This window comes from Trachemys scripta, chromosome 3, assembly GCF_013100865.1.
Source record: "Trachemys scripta elegans isolate TJP31775 chromosome 3, CAS_Tse_1.0, whole genome shotgun sequence".
NCBI lineage: Eukaryota > Metazoa > Chordata > Testudines > Emydidae > Trachemys > Trachemys scripta.
The window spans coordinates 14,867,503-14,889,014 of record NC_048300.1 but is presented as its reverse complement, the minus strand read 5'-3'; the positions used below and the strand labels follow the sequence as shown (position 1 = coordinate 14,889,014).

Genomic DNA, 21,512 nt, shown 5'->3' with positions numbered 1-21,512 from the left:
GGGATCCAGAGGTAGAAAGAGCCTGATTCTGGGTCCCCAGCTTGCACAGAGTTTCCTGTGCGATGCCGCCTCCTTCCTTCAGGGTGTGCTGGGAACTGCAGCTGCTGGGAACTCTCCAGTTCCCTCTCCCTCCCCCCGGCCTTGTCTTCCGCTGGGTCCAGCGGTCCCTAATGGCGGCCAGCAGCTGTGCAGCCCATTTATTGGGGTGGGGGAAGGAAATTCTGCATGCCCAACATCAATTTCTGCTTAATTCTGCATTGTGCAGTGGTGCATAATTCCCCCAGGAGTATTATGGGCTCACACAGTACAACACAATGATGTTTCAGTTGGACATACATAATCATTATAACCCATTTAGGCCTAAGGCCTTGTCTACACTACAAAGTTTTGTCAACAAAAATTATGCCGCTTTAATTAAAGCGCTGTTGCATGTCCACATGATCCATCCTTGTGTCGGCAGAGCACATCCACAGTAACAGCTCTTGCATTGACACAGAGAGCAGCTATCCCACTGTGCAACTGCCCACAGGATGCTTTGGGAAGGGTTTGCAATGCCTTATGGCGCAGGTACAGCATCACATGTTGCAGGTTTCTCAGTCCCATCGTTCCATAGGAACAGTTGCCAGCCACTTTTCAACTGAAGTGTGTGGGGGAGGGGGAGAGGTGTGTGTGACAGGGAGTGTGTGCATGGGGGGGGAGAGGGAGAGACAGAAACAGTGTGTCTGTTGGGGGAGAGTGCATCAGCATGCTGTCTCTTTAAGTTCAGACAGCAGCCTGAGCAACCAATCCTGAAGTAGTGGGAGGGGGACACCCCCCCCACGGGGGACACCCCCCCCACATCAGCCCCCAGCTCTGCACAGGAGTCTCTCCCCTCCCCCTCACCACAGCATCAGCCCTCTCTGCCTGCCTGCCTATGGTTCTGAGATTCCCTCTGAGTTCTCCCACAGCCTCCTCAGCTAGCAGGAGCAGCATCCTTAGCAGGTCTGTGAGCTCTCTGTGATGAGGAATGCCAAAGCTTCCCGGAGCTTAGAAAGGGGAGGGGCGCTTGACTGCGTAGTTAGATGCAAGGCAGCCGAGTTCAAAACAGTGAGCAGAGCGGTCACAGCAAGCAATGTGGGATACTGGGGGAACCTGTAATGGTGACATAACAAACAGCAGCATCTACACCGGGGTGGGCATGCTATGACCTGGGGGCCTCATCCGGCCCTCCAGACTTTTTAATCTGGCCCTCGAGCTCCTGCTGGGGGGCAGGTTCCGGGGCTTGCCCCGAACATGCAGCTCCTGGAAGCAGCAGCATGTCCCCCTTCCGGCTTCTACATGTAGGGGCATCCAGCGGGCGCCGCACGCTTCCTCTGCAGCTCCTATTGCCCGGGAACCGCAGCCAGTGGGAGCTGCTGGGACGGCACCTGCGGATGGGGCAGCGTGCAGAGCTGCCTGGCCGCGCCTCGGCCTAGAAGCCGGAGGGGGAACATGCTGCTGGTTCTGGGAGCTGCTTGAGCCCGAAGCAACCTTCTGCACCCCCAACCCCATCCCCACCCCAGAGCCCCCAGCCCCCTCCTGCATCCTAACCTCCAATTTTGACAGCATTCATGGCCCGCTATGCAATTTCCATACCCAGATGTGGCCCTCGGGCCAAAAAGTTTGCCCACCCCAATCTACACTGATGCTTTGTCAGTTTAACTTTGCCGCAAAAAGCTTTATGCCTCTTGTTGAGGTAGTTTTATTTTGTCGCCAAAACAGGAGAGTTTTGCCACCAAAAATAGCATTGTAGTGTAATGTAGGCAAGGCCTGACTGATTCTGAGAAGACATTCCAAGTGAGTCTCATTGGAACTTAAAAAGTAAATAATTTTGAGAGCTACTGTTATCAAGGTTGGTATGTGACTATACATACTGTATGCAACACTTTTTGGATTATATAGAAAAATTCTATTACATGGCTGCATTTGGTTAGATACACCACAGAATTTCTGTACTCTACTCTTATTTGTCTTCAAATCTAAGGCAATGTAAATTCTACACTTTTCACGGAACAGTCTTGCACTGAAACTCCTTTTATTCCACTGTAATTTAAATGTTATTTGATAAACATTGATGGTTGTCAAAGCTTTGTTAATTTGTTAGGACATTCTTTGCCAAATACTGTATTGTATTTTGTTTGGTACTATATTCTTTCTTTTTCTAAACTATTATTTGTATGTAAATTCTCAGTAGAAACCATATATTTTCCACAAAGATGAATAAGTGATAAACACCCTCTGTCACTATTTTAACTTACTGAGAGTAACTTTTGTGGTATTATTTTATAGCCAGATTAAACTAAAATGTCAGTTTCAGGGGAATGAACTGTTCCTCCTTTCAAGGTAGATATTAACTAGCGTTAAACAAAAAAAATCAGACCCTTTTTCCCTCCTTTTAGAAATCAAAAACCACTGAGATGTTCAGCTTTTGACCAATAACTTCTGTTTTTCAAGTTTAGTTTTCAAATGGAAACAATGAAAATTTTCAAGAAAGCAGATGCTTTCTGTGAAAAATTTCATTTTTGAAAGCCTAATTTTCTATTAGAAAAAGATGTTGGCAAAAAGTTCTTGACCAGCCCTAATAATATTTTAAAAAATTGAGTTTGGGATTAGTAATGTGTGAGAGAGATTTTTGCTCTGGCTGGCCAGTTCAAGCCAGGTAAATCTGTAAGTAACCAAAAGTTATCTATGGACAGATACCACAGAAAGAGGCCTATGTGAAAGGGTTGGTAGTCTTGGTTCAGTTCCTGTTAGCTATAAGTACACAGCGCAAAAACCACCATCACAGCTGAAACCAACAAGCACTCTGTGGGCAGTTGCGGAGAGACCAAGGATCAGTGAGCTGAAGACTGAACTACATTTTCTCTCACTCTCCCCTAGATATAGTCCGTGCTGGTCAGAATTGGGGCATTTAAGCATAAGAGTTCATGCAATGTGGTGCCTCTACTAAGCTGTCTAGGATTGTCAATCCAACACGTGATAAATATGGATTTCACTTACTAAAATAACAGAAGATTACCTGGTCTTTTTTGCTTTAAAAGATTTATATGTGGTATAGAAATATAAAAAAATTAAACAGGATATTTTGGTTTTGGAGATCAATTTACAATACAATAAAAAGTCAGATATTAATAAATTGTAAATAACACTTTCAACTGGGGTTTTAATATTTTTTCATAGAAATAAGACCTCTAAATAGCCTGTCGGCTTGCTCCAGAGCAAAGAACACAGAGTCTCAGGTGGTCATCAGTAAAGCATTGGAGATGGGCCACGGTCTAGATTATATAGGTGTCCTTGGGTAACATCATTATGTATAAAAATGGAATATGACAGCAAAATTAAAGCTGTTTTTTAAATCTATATTATAAACTTGTATTTGTCTCAGTGCTATTGCTTTTTAAAATAAAAGTGAAATTACGAAGCTTTTCAGACTAAACTCTTTCCACTAAAAAGATGGAGAACTTAATGGTACCAGAAATCACATAATTAATATCTTTATTCATTACAAATGCTTATGCCACTTTTGGACACAAGCATTGCAAAACATTAATATCTTGAGTTGCAAAAATATTTTAATTTTTCACACAAGTTTGGAAAATACAAGATTGCTAAATTGCAGATCTTCTTAGCTCTTAGTCAAAGGAATGCGCTTTCATTGTAGACTTATCTGTAAAGATGTCTGTAATCTCCAGCACCTTGCTATCCAGACCATGAACATTTGTCATATTTGACGTTTCTGTTAATCAGATGCGGCTTAAAGGATATGCTAGGAAACTGTTTTGACAATGGATTAAAGTGTTATCTGTACCTTATTGAATTATAAAATGCTTTAGGAGTTAAAATATTTTTAGGACTGCCCAGATTCTCTCAAGCTTTGCATGTTGTCTGCAAATAGGTCTGCTATTTAAAACAAACAAAAAGCAAGGTTAATTTCCGGTTGTAAAGTCCTAATTCATATTTTTATTTTTTCAAGATCAAAACATAAAGTTTAATGCTTCCTTTTTAGCTTTTTACTTCTAAGCTGCAAATGCCTTCAAATATTAAACAACAATTGAAATGGCTTTATCACCGTTTTTTTCATGTATATCTAAAGGAAATGTGAGGATTCATTAATAAGATGATTACCATTTTTCTTTCAAAGAATCCTTCATGTTTCTAAGTAACCTTTACCTCCTTTATGCTCTTTTCTCTACTTCTCTGTCCAAGAGCATTTTCTTATTTCTAGCCAACTAAAGTATATTCCATGTAGTGATTCTGGTCTTCCTTTGTTCTTCTTATTTGATATCTACTTGATAGCGGATGATCTGTCGCTCTCTGGGAGCAAATCCAGATGACCTAAAGGACCCAATTAAAATTAGCATTCCGCGCTATGTCCTTTGTGGGCAGGGAAAAGATGAGCACTATGAGTTTGAGATAAAGGTAAGTGTTTTTCAATTATCTTTCTTTAATGTTTGGGTTTCTTGCACGCATGCTGTTTTGTTATACCATTACGGAGTGACAGAAAAATGCCCACAGTTCACTAGCAAGTGGTTATGAGATTGCTCTACCTAGCCATCCGAGTTCAAAAGGTGGAAAACATTCTTGCATTGTGAAATGCAGTTGGTAATAAAGTGTGGAGATATAACTAAGTTGACTGCTGCTCACAATGATGTCACAAGCAGTATAGCAGCCAAGAGAAGTAGACGACAACCTGAAAGAAAACTCCCAGGTTAAAAAATGTTAAACTTTAGAAATCTGCATGATTATTCCCAGGAAATGTATTGTGTTGGCTGCCAAAGGGCTTTCCAACAGAAAACATTCTGGATTTCAGAGATGACTATTAGCAGGATAGAAATGATAACTCTACTCAAAATGTGCAAAACAAGATGAGCTGTGTGGGACAGTGTCTTGACTTGGGCAAGATGTCATCCTTGGTAAGAGACTCATATATGTAATCTTAACTATCACTGATATCTCATTGGTAAAGAAAAAGGGAGCATTGTAAATATTCTTTTTGAAGGTTGTCACTTCTGTGTTTTTTCTATTAAAAATCCCCATTGTCACAAACTTTCTTACTCAACAGCACACTTTACTGGATACTGTGGGGATGTCTGCATACAGCATCTAACGCAGGGGTGGGTAAACTTTTTGGCCCGAGGGCCACATCTGGGCATGGAAATGGTATGGTGGGCCAAGAATACTCAGGAAATTCGGGGTTGGGATGTGGGAGGGGGTGAGGGCTCTGGGGTGGGGCTGGGGTCAGGGATTGGGGGTGCAGGAGGGTGCTCTGGGCTGGGACCGAGGGGTTTGGAGGGCGGGAGGAGGATCAGGGTTGGGGCGTGGGAAGCAGTCGGGTGCAGGCTCTAGGCGGCGCTTACATAAAGCAGCTCCCAGAAGTAGCGGCATATCCTTCCTCCGGATTACATGCAGAGGCGCGGACAGGCGCCACTCCTGTAGCTCCCATTGTCCGTGGTTCCCGGCCAGTGGGAGCTGCGGGGGCGGCGCTTGGGGCCGGGCAGTGTGTGGAGCCCCTTGGCTGCCCCTACACGTAGAAGCCAGAGGGAAGACATGTTGCTGCTTCCAGGAGACGCGTGGAGCGGGGCAAGCCTCCAACCTTGCTCCCTGGCTAGAGCACTGGAGCGGGACAAGCCCCAGATCTTGCTCCCCAGCAGGAGCTCGAGGGCCGGATTAAAACGTTTTCCCACCCCTGATCTAATGGATCATATGCACAACTACAAAACTTCAGTGGTCAGACTATTGATCTCACTACTCCAGTTTAAATTTGGGGTAACTACATTGAAGTTACAGTAGAGTAGCTGAGATTAGAATCCTAACACAAGCTAAGTTTTACAAATAATACAGGTTTTATCACAAAAATCACGGTACAGTTTGATATAAAATGATTAGATATATGACGTTATTAAACTTGTCATGTTTTCCTCTAATAACAAACACAGCATTAAGCTATAGACATTTTCTGAGGTTCCATCTGCTCCCTGGTCTCCCCATGTTACTCCTCTCCTTCCACCCTCCATTCATTTTCTCCATGTCCAAACTCTGTTAGTTTCTCCAATTCCTATCTCCTTCCTCCTCAATGTTATCTCTTCCAGCATAGTTTCTCCTTGAGATTTTTTCATGTTCAACCTTGCTGGGTAAGTACAGGTACACTGCCTTTCCTTCCTAACCCAGGAATCGAGACCGTCTCGCTTCAAAGCAAAACATGAAAAGCTGAATGGAAACATGCTTGGTGAAGGTAGAGCATGCACAAGCCTGTATGATTGACACATCTCTGCAGACTGAAGACATCAATTTGGCTGGGGTCAGAGATAAGAGGATTGACAGCCTTTAGCTGCTGTGTGTCAAACTTGCTGACCTAGTTTTTCATTAGCTACTGCAGGTTAAAGGGCTTTCACTACAACATGCAGATCATTTCTGAGCTGTGCTCACATTCTGCCAGCTGCAAAATTGGTACCTGATCCATCAGGTTAGGTCAAAGGTGGTCAGACCTGCAGCTGGCCACATCACTTCCTTGTGTACCATTGGCTATGAAACTGAAGTTCCTTAACCACGTCAGCTCAATAAGCCATTGGCTTCGGGGAACTTTTTGACTTCATGATACCAAATCATCCCTCTCCCCCTAACTTTTCAAGAATCCCTCTTGCAAGTAACTACTAAGGAACAAGTTGCAGCCTTTCCACAGGTCAGAACAATAGAAGAGGGTGACATAGCAGTGTCAGGGAATGGGAGTCTACTATTGTTACACTCGTATGCCTTTGTTATCAGCTTAGTTACAGTAATAAACATAATACCTAATAGCCTGTAGGTGGCAACTCTGAAATTGGTTAGGGCTCTTCAGAGGTTAGTACCTGGGATATCCCTTATAATCCATAATCCTTTCTTTATTCAAGGCAGTTGACTCTCTCTGCTGTCCTCACAACTCATGTTTCTCTTTTATAGTATATTCTCTCCTTGGAGGCCACGCCATGCTGTTGCCCAAGCTGCTTTCCATATGGTGACTATTAGGCTCCAAGCCCCACCCCACAGCCCTTGTTTTATAAGCCTACAACTGCCACTCCACCAGGGGCTTAGAACACTGCTACTTCTCTGCTCCTGGGTTCCCTCTCTCTATTCAGCAGTCTGGTTGCAGGGCCCCCGACTCCACTTCCCTCTGATTTGGCCTCAACTGGAGTATTGTGTCCAGTTCTGGGCACCACATTTCAGGAAAGATGTGGACAAATTGGAGAGAGTCCAGAGAAGAACAACAAAAATGATTACAGGTCTAGAAAACATGACCTATGAGGGAAGTTTGAAAAAATTGGGGTTGTTTAGTCTGGAAAAGAAGACTGAGAAGGGACATGATAATAGTTTTCAAGTATGTAAAAGGTTGTTATAAGGAGGAGAAAGAAAAATTGTTTTTCTTAACCTCTGAGGATAGGACAAGAAGCAATGGGCTTAAATTGCAGCAAGGGCAGTTTAGGTTGGACATTAGGAAAAACTTCCTAACTGTCAGAGTGTTTAAGCACTGGAATAAATTGCCTAGAGAGATTGTGGAATCTGCACCATCAGAGATTTTTAAGAGCAGGTTAGACAAACACCTGTCAGGAATTGTCTAGATAATTAGTCCTGCCACGAGAGCAGGGGACTGGACTAGATGACCTCTCAAGGTCCCTTCTAGTTCTATGATTCTGTGATTCATGGAACCATAATTACAAGACTGTCTTCCATAAAGATACCATATTGACTGAATGATTTCTACTCTTGAAGACCGAAATGCTTGAGGGTATAATGAGACCATCCAAACCTAATTCAGATGAATGGGGGAGAAATTACAAGCAAGATACCTCATGCTTTAGGGAATAAGCCAACCATTAAGGGATAGGGGTTAGGAAGAAATTTCCTCAGTGAAATGGTTACTGCAGATATGTCCACTACACAGGTTTTTGCGTCTTCCTTTAAAGCATCTAATGCTGATCATTGCTAGAGATAGCCTATTAGATGAGATGGAGCACTGATATGATTCATTATGTCAATTCCTATGCTTCTGTATTCCATTCTGGTCTTATGACTACTCAGCATCTCTATCTGCAAGTTCAGAATGGTGACCTTAGTCTCAATTGTAGCATTTTAAATTCACAGGATTGACTTGGTGCTCTACTTCAGTCACTTACTTACACGTATCTGCCAGGTCATCTCTCAGGAACTACCTTTGTATCTTCTTTGGAGGGGTTCGTTAGCAGTGCAAAGCTCTACCATTTTGGCCAGGGTATTAAGTAAGCCTTAGCCGTGGCAGAAGCTCACTTGGGAAAGAAAGAAATTCACATCTTCCTCTACCTTGATAGTTGACTAATAAATGATGAGACAACCTGCATTCCAGATGCCTGGCTCCCGGTTTCGTTTCTGAGACCAAAAGATAAGCCAAGGTGATTCACTTTCACTCCTCAAAACACACTGCATTTGACTCGACTATAGATTCAAAAGTGGAAAGAGTTTACTGATACCTGCCTTGTGGAAGGTTTCAAGAAATACTTAATTATCTTGTCAATATGGTCTTAACCTCAAAAACTAGATTATGGGTTCCTGAGCCTACTGATAACTCTGTTTGCTAGATTGAGAATGAGGCCTCTTCACCAAAATTGTTTTCTTTAGGCAGATATAGCTTTTTTTAATCCAGATTGACTACCTCTCAAGAGGTGTCCCTCAAAGCCTATTCTCCACCAGGTGAAGTTAGGTTGATGCTTAGTTACTTTCTTAATAGAATGAAAATGTTCTGTAAAGTCCCAAGGTTATTAATAGTTTAGGATTACTATAGGATAGGATTTGGGAGAAGTAATTTTCTCTCAACCTCTTCTAGATAGTCTTTTGCACATACCTAGATGATGTTATGCTTCCCTTTAGTCTTAAAATCTATGAATCTATTAAGGAAAGGAAGGTTCTACCCTGTTTATTTCATGGATGTCCCTCATGGTCAGGGAAGATTACCAGCTGCTGAAATAACTCATTACCCGAGAGTCTTTCCTTTCTCCCAAATTTAGATCTAAGTTTCTCTTTTATCAGAGTGAGATTTTTTCCCTAGTCTTACTCCTGCTGTTGGTCTCCCAACAAACTGCTCAAACTTTTATTGCTCTTTTCCTACCACAAAACTATGACTTTCCTGCACCCTACAGCCCTCAAACTCTGACTCAGATACATGTTGAACTATCAGAGAACATCTAAAGATAAGCAAGCCACATCTGTGAATCTTTGGAAACATACATTTTTATCAGCAGATGCTTAAATTAGTATGTGGCCAACACCCTAGATATTGCCATAATTTGAAGAAACAAAATCAAGAAATGAGGGTGAAAAAATGTCTTCTGCTGGCAAAAAATGGATACATTTTTTCCCTGGTATCACAAAGAAGAGCGAGCAATTCAGGGGATCTTGGCAGCACCTTAGTCTAAATATTCGCAAGTCCTTCAATCTAGTAGGCAGTCCTTAAATAAGTTCACTTCTAGCTATACTAGTATATCGTCAAGACAAAACATTATTTTCTAGTGCAGGCTGGCTTAGCACTGTGTCCATCCATAGGTGAGCTTTAGCTTTTTGGAGTAGGTCTTTTAAATGGTCCCTCCACCCTCATAGTTAGCTAACTCTAGTCCATCACGGTGAAACCATTGCGCACAAGATCCTACCTTTATTATTTTCAGGAGACCCTAGACTTGAGACCCCACATTGAATTGATTCATTTTCTATAAAAGAGACTCCTTAGGTCAGCACCAGCCTCTTCTGCAGCAGGAGAGGTGAAGTCCAGCCACTTATGCTGGTTTCTAGTGGTAGTTGCTAATATTAATATCCTTCCTACACAGTGCCAATGGATAGTTTTCCATATAAACTCCCATCTGCCAGGCAGTTTTGTATGCATTCCGTAGAGAATCCAAAATAGCCGGTCATGTTAACATAAGTGAAGGTACTTGATTATTTAAATGACTTGACCAAAGCCTCAGAGTATGTTTATATTGGGACTGGGATTGGAATGCAAGAGTCACTTGCTCTCAATCCAGGCTTACTCTCATGTTGTTGTACTGCCCATAGTTGTGGCCAGAAGCCACAATGGATGTTCAGCAGGGAAGCCCACTCTAGAGGCAGGCAATTGGCCAGCATCCAGGAGGAAGCTTGTGGTGGATATAATGCCACTGAAGTCACCATTCATCCACAGACTCAATCAGATTGTACTGGATTCCCTCAAAATTTTGACTCCTCCAGGCATGGATTTCACTGACTCCAAAAGACAACTCTAAAGATTAGTATGAGGCAGAAGAGAGATAATTAACCTCTGTTTTTAGAGAAAATATCTCTCACTCGCTCACAGCCTCCTAAATACAATAAATATAAATACATTTTTTTTTTTAAAAATCCTCAGTTCTCCTTTAAATTCTTTGCTCGATATTTTAGTCAAAAATGTCTTCCAAGAAAGAGATCTGTGTAAATCTAGTTATAATTTAGGACCATTGAATTTTAGATCTTCAGATGCTGAGTTCATAGATTGTGGCAGAAACAAAAATGTAAACAAGGTTTTCAGCTTTCCCCATCACTGGATCAAAACCATACTGACTTGAAAGCCAAACGAGTCACCTGTCCCACAACGTTAAAGTCCCATTTGACGAGTGCCATAGTTAATGTCATTGGTGGAGATGGAATCTTTCTCTAAGGAAAAGATCTGCAGCGTAACCATTTGGAACTTCCTCATACTCCTTTACTTACTGTACCATTTGGACCTCTTGGCTGATACTGCGTGTAGATGTAAAGTCCTAACGGGTGATTATACTCTGGAAAAAGTACTGTAAAATAGCTTCAAACTTAATCCTGCAGATGATAAATGAGCCCGAGAAGAATTCAGCTCATTCACCTATAACTGATCTGGTTCTGCAGTGCTGTATCTGGTTCTGCTATGCGAACAGAAGTAAAATTAATATAACTTAATTTTGTAAATAGAGCTTGCAGAAGTTATTTGCAAGGCGCACATCTGGTGCATTGAGGAACTGTTAATTTTCACAGTGACAATAACTGCACTATTATTTCACAAAAATAATTAAATAGGCTACGCTTTTTCCTATCTTTTTATCTCCCTTTCTGTTGGCTTCAGGATAGGGCACATTTTTAATTACTTTTTTCACTGTTGTTTTTGTGTATTAAAAAAAAAAAAAAAAAAGACAATGACTACAGTTTTCTTATGAGTGCCTCTGTAGGAAATCAGCATAAAATATTGATTAAACTGTTTACCCTTTGTCACCAAGCAGAAGAAAAGTTCAGCAGTCCGCATTGTCATATTCTCTTTCCATAAACCTAATTTCCAGGTAGGAAATAACCCTGTTTAATCTAGAGCAGAAATAAAACTGCAGTTTTAGACTACTCAATTAAATATTAATTTATTAGTGTTTGCAATAAAGTCAAAAATATATTTAACTTGATCGACTACAAGGGTTCCAAAAATAGCTGTTGTTTTCCACATAAATCCATATTTAGTATTGCACTGTCACAATGTTAAAAATGAGTTTAAAATGTTATGGAAAAAATACATTATGTGCTATCCTCTATATATAGATGCTAACACTGATAATATAAAATTGTTTTAAAATAAACTGTGGCAGAACATACCATAAAATTTAAAAGAAACTAAATCCCATTCTGCAGGTCAGCCTTTTGAAAGTTTTACCCATATCTTCTGTATATGGACTAACAGTCCCTATGTTTTAGATATAAAATTTGATATTTTGAACTGCAGCAGCACAAAAATGACCTGCCCAGTCCAGCCCAAATTAACTTTATATGCTACTGCTCTAGGGAAGTTCTGCAGATTTTCTTGGCTGGGTAGCCACAGAAGCTATGCTCACACTAGAGACTCTTTTGACTACATTGGTTGGAACAGGCCCTCTGTAGTGGCTATAGAAAGTTACATTAGGTTTTGCACAACCACCCTCTCTTCATGCGTGTAGTCTGAGTCTGCCCTGTCCTAACATCCAGGAGGATTATGGAGCTTTTGGGAATATTAGGATCTTGCCAAACATTGAAATTGAGCCACTTGAAATCTCAGCATTGAGGGTGTGAAGAAAGTATCATTGCCTGGGCAGCAGAACACCAACTAACCAAGGAAGGATTTTAAAATAGCAATGGTTTGAAGTTTTTTACTTTCTCTGGCTGCTGGATTGACACTAGAGAAAGGGGCCATATGATTTAGAGCAACCCCCCGCCCCTACCCACCAAAGGACTGTTGGAGGTAATGCCTTCATTTTTAAAACAACCTTGGAACATAGCTTCTCAATACTGCCTTCTACTTACCTCAACCCAGTCTAGCATCAAGCAAGGTAGATAATAGAGTCATTGAGCTTTGGTAAAGTTTCACAGGATGGAGGTGCGAAATAATAATTGGGATTTGAAGTCATCTCGAGGCAGTTTGATTTGAGTAATTCTTTGCTTCCCTAGAATTTATGCAGTTCTTAGATGCCAGAGCAAGATATGTTGACAGGCATTTTTGGCACATTAACATCAGTGCTCTTCCACAGGTGTGTGGTCCAGAGGGCCATTAATGTTTTGAGCCCGCTAAGACTCCCCCTCCTTCCCCCTGAAACTTAGAAAAAGGGCAACAGTCATTTCTGGACTGAGATCTTGTAAGCTTAAGAGTGTCAGCCCAGAGTTAAATTTTACCGCTTATTTATAATCCCTGAAATACATAATTAAAACAAACAATTAAATGACCTGAACATTATAGTTGCTCAAACATTAGTTAATTACTACCCCATGTATCATTTTTGCATTGTGAATGACATCCTATTATAGTCTAACATTTGCTTAGATTCTTAGAGTGATGTTATCATCTAGGTAAATTAAAAACCATTTTGTCTAAAAGGTTAACATTCTTCAGTATATCAAACTGTTTGTTGAATCTTCATTCACTGTTAACAGTTTGAAATAAATATATACTGTAAGTGCATTCAGGTGATTCTTAAATCCTTGAGACATTTATTAAAAAATATTGTGGATGCAATTGGGTATGAATTGTTTATAAGGAAATGCAATGTGTCATGCAGAAATGTTGATTATGTTTAAGTAGCGTTTGATCATATTTGTGACATGAAAGATGGATTTTATAAAAAAAATTCAAAGAAGGGAAAGGTAATGAATTTGCTTATTAAAGACTTGAAGCAGTAGAAAACTCATATTCTTAACTACGTTAAAAAGAGAACTGAATATCTTGAGATCAATTTGTTACATGCCCTTATTTTTTCTAGTTGCTACGTTACACAATGCACATTTATTTTTCCTTTTGCAAAATGTTATCACTATGTAATTCCACTGTTGTATGCACATCAAGAGGGAATGAAAAGGTCATAGTTTATATGGTATTAATGAGTTAGCTGTGACCAAATAAGGAACTCATACACAAGCTCCTTCTGGTTTTGCTGTTCCAAGTTCTTTCCCCCCTCCCCTATTATTCCATCTTGTCTGCTTTTCTCCAGTGCTGTAACTACACTATATGATCAATAGTGACCAATAGTTATTTTAGATTTACTTTGGTGTTAAAAGCCAAACCAAGTTCTTTCTGGAATTAAATTTTGTTGACATGTTTATCTTTGCCCTCCATGCATAACATAAGAAGTTCAAGGGCTATAACTCTTATTAGCCAGGTTAATAGATTTAATTTAATACCAGGTATGTATATATGTTAAGACTTTGGAATTGCGATAATTTCTACTAATTTCAGAGACTGAAAAACTTACTTTATGTCAAAGAATTTCTCAGTTGAAACAAGGAGTTCAGGTATTCCCAATTGCTTAGGATAGGTTGTGCCCCCCTTAGTGACATTGATAAGTACCTACTCAAGGAATAATCCTGTTGGCTTCAGTGAAACTACTCTTATGAGTAAGGTGCACACCCATGTGAGTAAGGATGCTATAGAACCCATTCCATTTTGAAGAAATATATTCAATTGAAACCTCGAAAATTACATGACTGTTACAATGTAGCTTACAAATGTTAAATACTCTCATGCAATAATTTACAGTATGAATGTGCGTAATATATATATGTATAGCGACACAAAACCAGTGCTGTGTACTATAGTGCAATAGATTATACCATTCATTATTTTAAATAATAATTTTGGTATCTAAAGTCACCATAACTACACAGTTGAAAGGTTTTGAGGGGGTATTTTCACATGCATACAGATTTGTGAAGCCACTCTGGAATATGCAATAAAAGTGTTCAGTCTCTGTTACTGAATAAAAATGGCTAAAGATTTCTTGTCTGTGAAATCAAGCAACTAATTTTGTCAAAAGCCAGTTGTGCTCCCCTCCCAATACATTCTACCACCGTTACAACTGAAAAATTAAGTAAACTTATCAAACTATGTAGTGTTACATATGGGAACTAATGTTGCCTGCTTTATATAGCAACTTTGTTTGCTGCATTCTTTTTAATGACAAACTGTTTTTTGTTTGTTTTCTGGTGAATAGATAACAGTCCTGGATGAGACCTGGACAGTATTCAGGCGGTATAGTCGTTTTCGAGAAATGCATAAAACTTTAAAGTTAAAATACCCAGAGGTAAGTCACTGGGAAACTTCTTTTGAGGGATAGAGTGGGAGTGAGGCTTGAAAAGAAAGATGCTTTCAAAAGATACATGCTGTCTAAGATCCTTATTCTCAGATCTGTGCTCCTTGCATAAGACTCGCAAGCCCCTGTAGTAGTTTGAAGTTCCAAAGTCACTGGGTCCAGCAAGATAATCATTGCATTGTCAACAAACCATGTTGACTCTAACCATTAATTCCTTTCTTAGGGCTGACTGGAGTTGGTCCCTGCAGTTGCTGTGCTCTACTCTGCAGTTCACTCCAACATACCTGTTGTCTCATTGAGTCATCTTGACAACTTCTTATGTTCCTTAGTTATCCTTTTATAATAGTTCCTTGCAGGTTGCTATAAAATATAAGATTGTTCCTTCTGGACACCTCAGAGGTTTTGAGTACTGAGCCTTTGTTGAGGAGTAATGTCTCACCGTGCCTTAGTTCACCATAGTGTGCATTAATAACATTCTAGTCTTCACTCTTAACATTTGATTTTTGAATTCCCCCCCCCACCCCCCTTACCCTCTCTTTCTTGGGTGTCATAGAAAAAGCATCCCAGCAGCATCAAGAAGTATCCTTGTGTGAGGCACATCACAGGCAAACATGCCTGGTTTATTTCAGAGTGGACCATGCAATAGAAATTACTGTGGGCTTGCCAGGCCCCGAGATGTTCTCCTTCCCTCCCCTGGCGTTTCCTATAAATAGAAATTCTAAGCAATTTGGAAAGCTCTGAGGCTGAAAGTCTAAAATAGACCTGGATAAAAACACAAATTTTCCATTTTGCAGGATTTTCCATAATAAAAAAAAAAAATTGTTCCTCCCCCACCCATTTGAAATTTCCCAAAAATGTAATTTCTAAAAACCAACACTGTTTCTAATTTTGACTTATTTTATACTACACTGTATAATATAGAATTAAAATAATTGAAATGAAAATTCATTTCAAAACAAAAAGTCAAAATGTTCCCGTTTAACCTCATCAAAATGCTATTTTTCAACTTCTAAATGAAATTTTCTTGAGCTTGAAAAGTTTAGCAGAAATATCACTTTTGACAAATCAGAATTTTCTAACAGAAAAAAGTTCCATCCAAAATTTTCCAAACTGCTCTACTCTCAAGTCATATACCTGATTTTATGCATGGACTCCAATGTCAGTCATGTCAGTGTGAGTGTAGGTTTGATGTGATAGTTCCCAGAGTTTATACAGAATCCAACTTCATAGAATATTAGTGTTACAGTCTGCATCAAAGTTATTTCTGGCTGCCTTTTACCTGTCAGGAAAACACAACACTATCATAGATAAGCTCTTCTGAGAGACACAACTGTTAATCTTTTGATCAGGGGGATAGTAGATGAGATATTTACCATTCCTGTGAATGTCTCAGTGCAAATCACTATATAAAGACTTGATTAAAGATGGATGCTTATTAAAAATAGATTATGAAAGTTCACATATGACTTTCTTTGGTATTTCTAGTAGCAAAGGTTCTGAACAAATTCAGGTGAGGAAGCTGTTTGGACAATCTAATGACATCCTGTTGCCTGATACAAATGCAGTTGTCAACCCTGTTATTGATAGCAGTGTCGGGTTCCATTAGACTGAGCCTTGTCGTATCTCACCTCACCAAACCAGATCCCCCATCTAAATCCCATTGTCCCAGCATAGCTCATGAAAGAGTGGAGGTGCAAGGTTTGGTGTTTTAAGTCCTCTTAGCTGCTCAAAAGATCTATCTATGCAGAGCCATCTACATGCACCTCCCGCCTTCCTCCAAAAACAAACCCCATTCTTGAATAGTTATCATCTAAGTCTGGGTTACAGACATCTTCCCTGACATTCCATTCCATAGCTGTTGAAGGGAGACTACCTTCTCTGCAATGTATAATGATCAGATTCAGGAAGAGCCTGTTGCTCTGAAAACACCTGTTAAAAAGCCCCTTGTGACATGGAGTGTTATTGTGACCTTTTTGAATGAGATAAGACCTCCTTTTTGAGCCGCATTCTAGAAGATTTGCAGGGCAGCAATATGGCATTTGTTGCACATCTCATGAAGCATTATTGATTGATCACTGCCTAAGCAAAAATCAAGTCGGGCTTGCTGGTGTTACAGAACTTATTTCTCTTGCCACCTCCTAATTTTGCTGTACATATTTTTAAGATATCTTAGCTCCCTCTCTCCCCTATATTTTAAATTGAATGTAACATATGTTTTTCCTTGCAGTGTGTCTTGTACTGTCTGTTGCCATATCTCTGGGTGGCGTACTTACATATTGTTGAAAGATGACACTTAGACTAGCAATCTATTATAACGTCTCTTTGGATAAGAGATACTGTAGTTAATGTTATCTGATGAGAGAGAACCAGACTGACCACTACTTACCTGCCCTCAAAGTGGAACGTTCTATAATCCTTTATTGTTTTTCCAAATTTCACAAATTTCCACTTTTTGCTTCAAATGCAGTGATAATTGGAAGCTCTAGGTATCATTGCAACCCCACTACAGGGTTGGCAAGTGATGCCCTCGCTGGAGCTTGCTGCTTAGAACTTTAAGCTTTGTGAGTTTCCTACCAGCACTGAGCTAGTTTCCTACTAGTATTGAGCTGTAGTACATCTATATATCTTAAAAGAACAATAATTACATATAAATAATTATCGCTTCTCCTCTGGAGAATATCCATTTTGATACACACGGCTAGTAAAATTTTTGGGGCTGGTCTAAGGTCTTTTTATTAACGAAATACTTGTTTAACCATGTGGATAATAGAAACTGATATACATGTTTTACTTGTTCCCTTCTTAACTATTTTCACTATCAGCCATAGTATATTAATCATTGCCATATCTCATGGTACATGATATTTTCTTAATATATGAGATACTTTCTTAAAACAGCATAGTAATAATTTTTGGTTTAAAATATATTCTATTTGAGAGAGAATGTATAATCACATTTATTTCTAAACAATGACACTATAACTTTTATCACTATGAACTTTTTAGTACTTATTTAGTTACCAAGGTGACAGGTTGTTTCCATTTGCATATAGCCATTTCTAGATGTTAACATACCTTGGGGCAGCAACCATGTAGTCTTGTGTGTGTGTGTGTGTTTGGTTTGGTTTGGTTTGGTTTTTTACGGCACCTGACACAGTGGGGACCCAATTCTATCTTGCAACTTTCAGCACTACAAATAATAAGTGACCAATTTGTGGGCAAAAGAGGTGTTAACATCTACACTTGATTTCTAGTTATCAACATGTCCACGTGTCTCTTTTGTGAAACATGCTTATTTAGGGAAGTGGGGGGAGGGGAAGCAAAGAAAAGAAATCTGTTTGCCAAATCATAATGAACATGAGGCAACCAGGATGGAGTGTGGGGTTTTTTTTTTGGTTTTTGTTTTGTTTCGTTTTTTTCAGGAATAGCAATGCTTACATTAAATAGGCGAGTTCTGTAGGACCTCCAATATTTTACCTTTATTTAAAATATCTTTTGAACTGTACTATTTTTAAATGTAATTTGCAACATGTAAAAGGAGCTATCTCTGTTTAACTCATTGAAAATCACCCAGACATTTCTACTGATCCCTCCCTGACATAAGTTGTCACTGAATTATTAAACAAGTGCATAAATATAAAATTTGGAAAAGTTGCATCCATGAATTATTCCAAATAAATTCAGTTCCGAAAAGCAGCTGCATAAAAATCTATTTGAGTTGAATTATTTAATGTAATTCACCTTCCAACTCTAAATTATTTATTATAAACAGAAAATATTGTATACATGTTTAATGTATACAGTGCCCTGCTTTTGGAAGTGAACTTTACAACTCATTAGTTGCTGCACTTGAATTACTACATCAGTATTTTAATAATTTGCCGATCTTGCAGTTTGTTTTACTGCCAGTGCATTCCCAAAAGGAACGTATTGAAAAACTGATTTATTGGAAAGGTAGAATGTCTAACATTTCAGAAAGATGAACTGCTTAATGTCCGACAGTCTCAAATATGCAGTAAATTATTTTACTTAGCAGCACATTTAAAATTAGATTAATAAATAGATTTTGATAACTAATTGAATTTATCTAATTGAAATGTGTTGCAAGGAAATTTTAAGACCAAAGTGGCATGCACCAATGTGAGATTTTTAAGTGCTACGGGCAATACTGTACTTTGGTGTTAACCGAGTGTATTGTATTAAGTGTGCGCAATAGTCGTAGACAGATTCAGGATTTTTTCTTGCATTGATTCTTTAATTAATTTTAATCCAGACAATACTTGCCTTTCAGATATAGCAGCACTTGTAATTAAAGTGTTTTTGTTGTTTGTCTTTCTGTGAAGAAGCCTGACAAGCAGGTATCTTAGTTGAGAAGCAAGAACTTTTAGAGCTGAATTCTTTTTCTTTTTTTTTTAAGCAGCCCTTTTTATGTAGTGCTATGTCATGGTTTTACAATTTTCCCCAAGTAATGGGTAGTGCAGGAAAAGATTCATTCACTGTTCCCCAGCTTGCTTCAGATAGGCAGATTACTGGTGTAGTAATCACTCTTTTATGGCGAAACTGACGGTCTCATTGGGATTACTCCCTGTCTGGTGCCCAAAAAACAGGTGGGTGGGATGTGAGCACAGAGGGACAAGTAGTAAGTCCCTATTTCTCTCTCATGCCTGAATCCAAGGTCTGGGTGTCCATTCATCAGCATCCAGGTGGGGGTCTTTTCTCCCTCTTATGTCCCTATGTACTGGCATGATCTGGCCTATGGTTATCAATGTAGGCTTCGCTCAAGGAGGGACACTGGGCTTATTTTCACTACCAGGGTTAGTCAACCTAAGTTACGCTACTTCAGCTATGTGCATTACGAAGCTGGAGTTGATGTAGCTTAGGTCGGCTTACCCCGGTGTCTTCACTGCGCTGCATCGATGGGAAACACTCTCTGGTTGACTTGCCGTAATCTTCTCGGGGAGCTGGAGTACCGGGGTTGAACTGAGTGCGCTCTGCAGTCGATTTAGAGGGTCTTCACTAGACCCACTAAATCGACCCCTGCTACATCGATTGCAGCAGCGTTGAGCTTCCTGAAGTGAAGACCGGCCCACTCTCAATCTTCCTCTGGGACTTTTTTGTTCACTGTTCCTCTAAACATTATTCAGGGAAGCACTAGATGGTTGAATTGAAAGATTTTGTATTCTTGCTAGTGTGCATCTTTAAAAATATGCAGGATCCACTAAAAATATTAAATACCTTTCTAATTAAAATATAAGGACATGAGGCATGCAGGCAGCAGCACTCCACTACTGAAGCTACTCACTTTTACCTTGGTGCATGTAAAAAAATAAAATTATAAAAGACAAATCAATTTTATATTTATATGGTTCCCATGTTGTTTCTTCACTTGGAAGTTGGGAACTGTCCATTCCCTACAATATTTTTATAGTTTCATCTTCTAAATGTGCAGTGCTGAGCATGTGTATGCACTAACATGACTGTTTCTTAAATTTATTTTCAAAGCATTTTGTGCAGTGATTAAGCTAACCCTTCCCCTCCGCACCTTCCTCCCCACCCAGCCTGTCTTTATACTTTTGCATAACTGATTGGCTATAGAATATCTAGGTTGAAGGAGCAGAGTGCATAGCGTAAACTTGTGCCTTCAGAAGAGGCCTGAGTAGCATGTGACCCCTTTATTCTATCCAGGCACATGAATTGGCTGGGATGTACTACACAGTCAGAGAACATTCCATGAATAAGTCTACTGAACCCTGGGTAATTGGAACTGGGCACCATTCTTGCAGTGGTACTCTATAGAGGCTATGGAATTTCAAATTGCATTATGTCTCAAACAATAAAGGTTGCATTTTATAACCTCCAGGAAAGTGTTTCTGCAATAATGGTATTGTCAATGTTTTATCAATCTAGCCTTCTAGAGGAAAGATGCTTTTGGTAGTGTAAATAATAGTTGTATGTTCCTGGGATGCCACCTCTTCATTTCTGAGGTCAGTGACCTCCACTTATCAGAAGCCTTTGTCTGACAGATTATGGTGTTATTGTTTGACAGGACCTAAGGTTATTGCCAACTGTGGTTGTTAATAGGCAAAGCTTTCTCTACTTGTTTGCTATGATTATACGAATTATTTCTGACTCGGAGCAGAAACTGTTTCTGAAAGAGCTCGGAGGTACTGATGCACAGATGGAGAACTTTTTTTTTCTTGGCGTGCCGGGATATAAACTGCCAAATGATTTTATTCATATTAAATTGAGAATCTACACACTGCAAAATTATTATTCCCATAAATTGTTCACCTAAAACATTTTGTGTACTGTGAAGCCCCTCTCCCCCCCCCCTTTTTTTTTTGAACCACACATTATACATAAACACCTAGCTTTATTTAAGCCTTTGATATTAACTTATAAAAATACTGTTTTTTTTCCTAAGTATCCTTGAAGTGGATTGTAAGGCCCTTCTCAAAACTTCTTCAGGGAGGTATATAAATTATCATATTAATGATAATATTAAAATATAATAAATAAGCCTGAAGATGCATCAACTACTCACTCAAGCAACAATATGATCATATTGTTTTCATCTTAGTCTTCCTGAGCTCTCATTATGTGTCCTCTCCTTTTGTTAACTGACATTGTTAGTTCACCAGGGCGGGGATTCTCTTGTGTTATAAAGTGCCGTGTACACTTATGGTGATTGTCACAGGGTTCATTCACTGCTGGTGGCATTTCCTGCTGGTCATCCTGGGGATTAGCTCCAGTCAGGTGTTATGCCCTCCCCCTGCATCTCTCCCATCGTCCCCTTGCCCTGTGGATCCCTCTCACTCCACCGCAGCCTCCTCTTCATGACTCGACCCTCCAGCCAGGTCACCATATATGTTACCCCCTTCCAGGGTATCATAGTCCTTCTTGGTAAATGGGCTCAGGAAGTCT

At 39.7% G+C, this 21,512-nt stretch overlaps 1 protein-coding gene across 3 annotated transcripts in view; it reads left to right on the top strand.

Annotated features, from left to right (window-relative positions):
- The window catches only part of KIF16B (kinesin family member 16B), a 219,476-nt gene that overhangs the window by 160,997 nt on the left and 36,967 nt on the right, over positions 1-21,512 (top strand). For all 3 annotated transcript variants that reach the window (XM_034764167.1, XM_034764168.1, XM_034764166.1), the window contains 2 exons: positions 4,315-4,437; positions 14,490-14,579. In XM_034764167.1, coding sequence (XP_034620058.1) covers positions 4,315-4,437; positions 14,490-14,579 — 213 coding nt within the window. The remainder of the gene's footprint in view (positions 1-4,314; positions 4,438-14,489; positions 14,580-21,512) is intronic.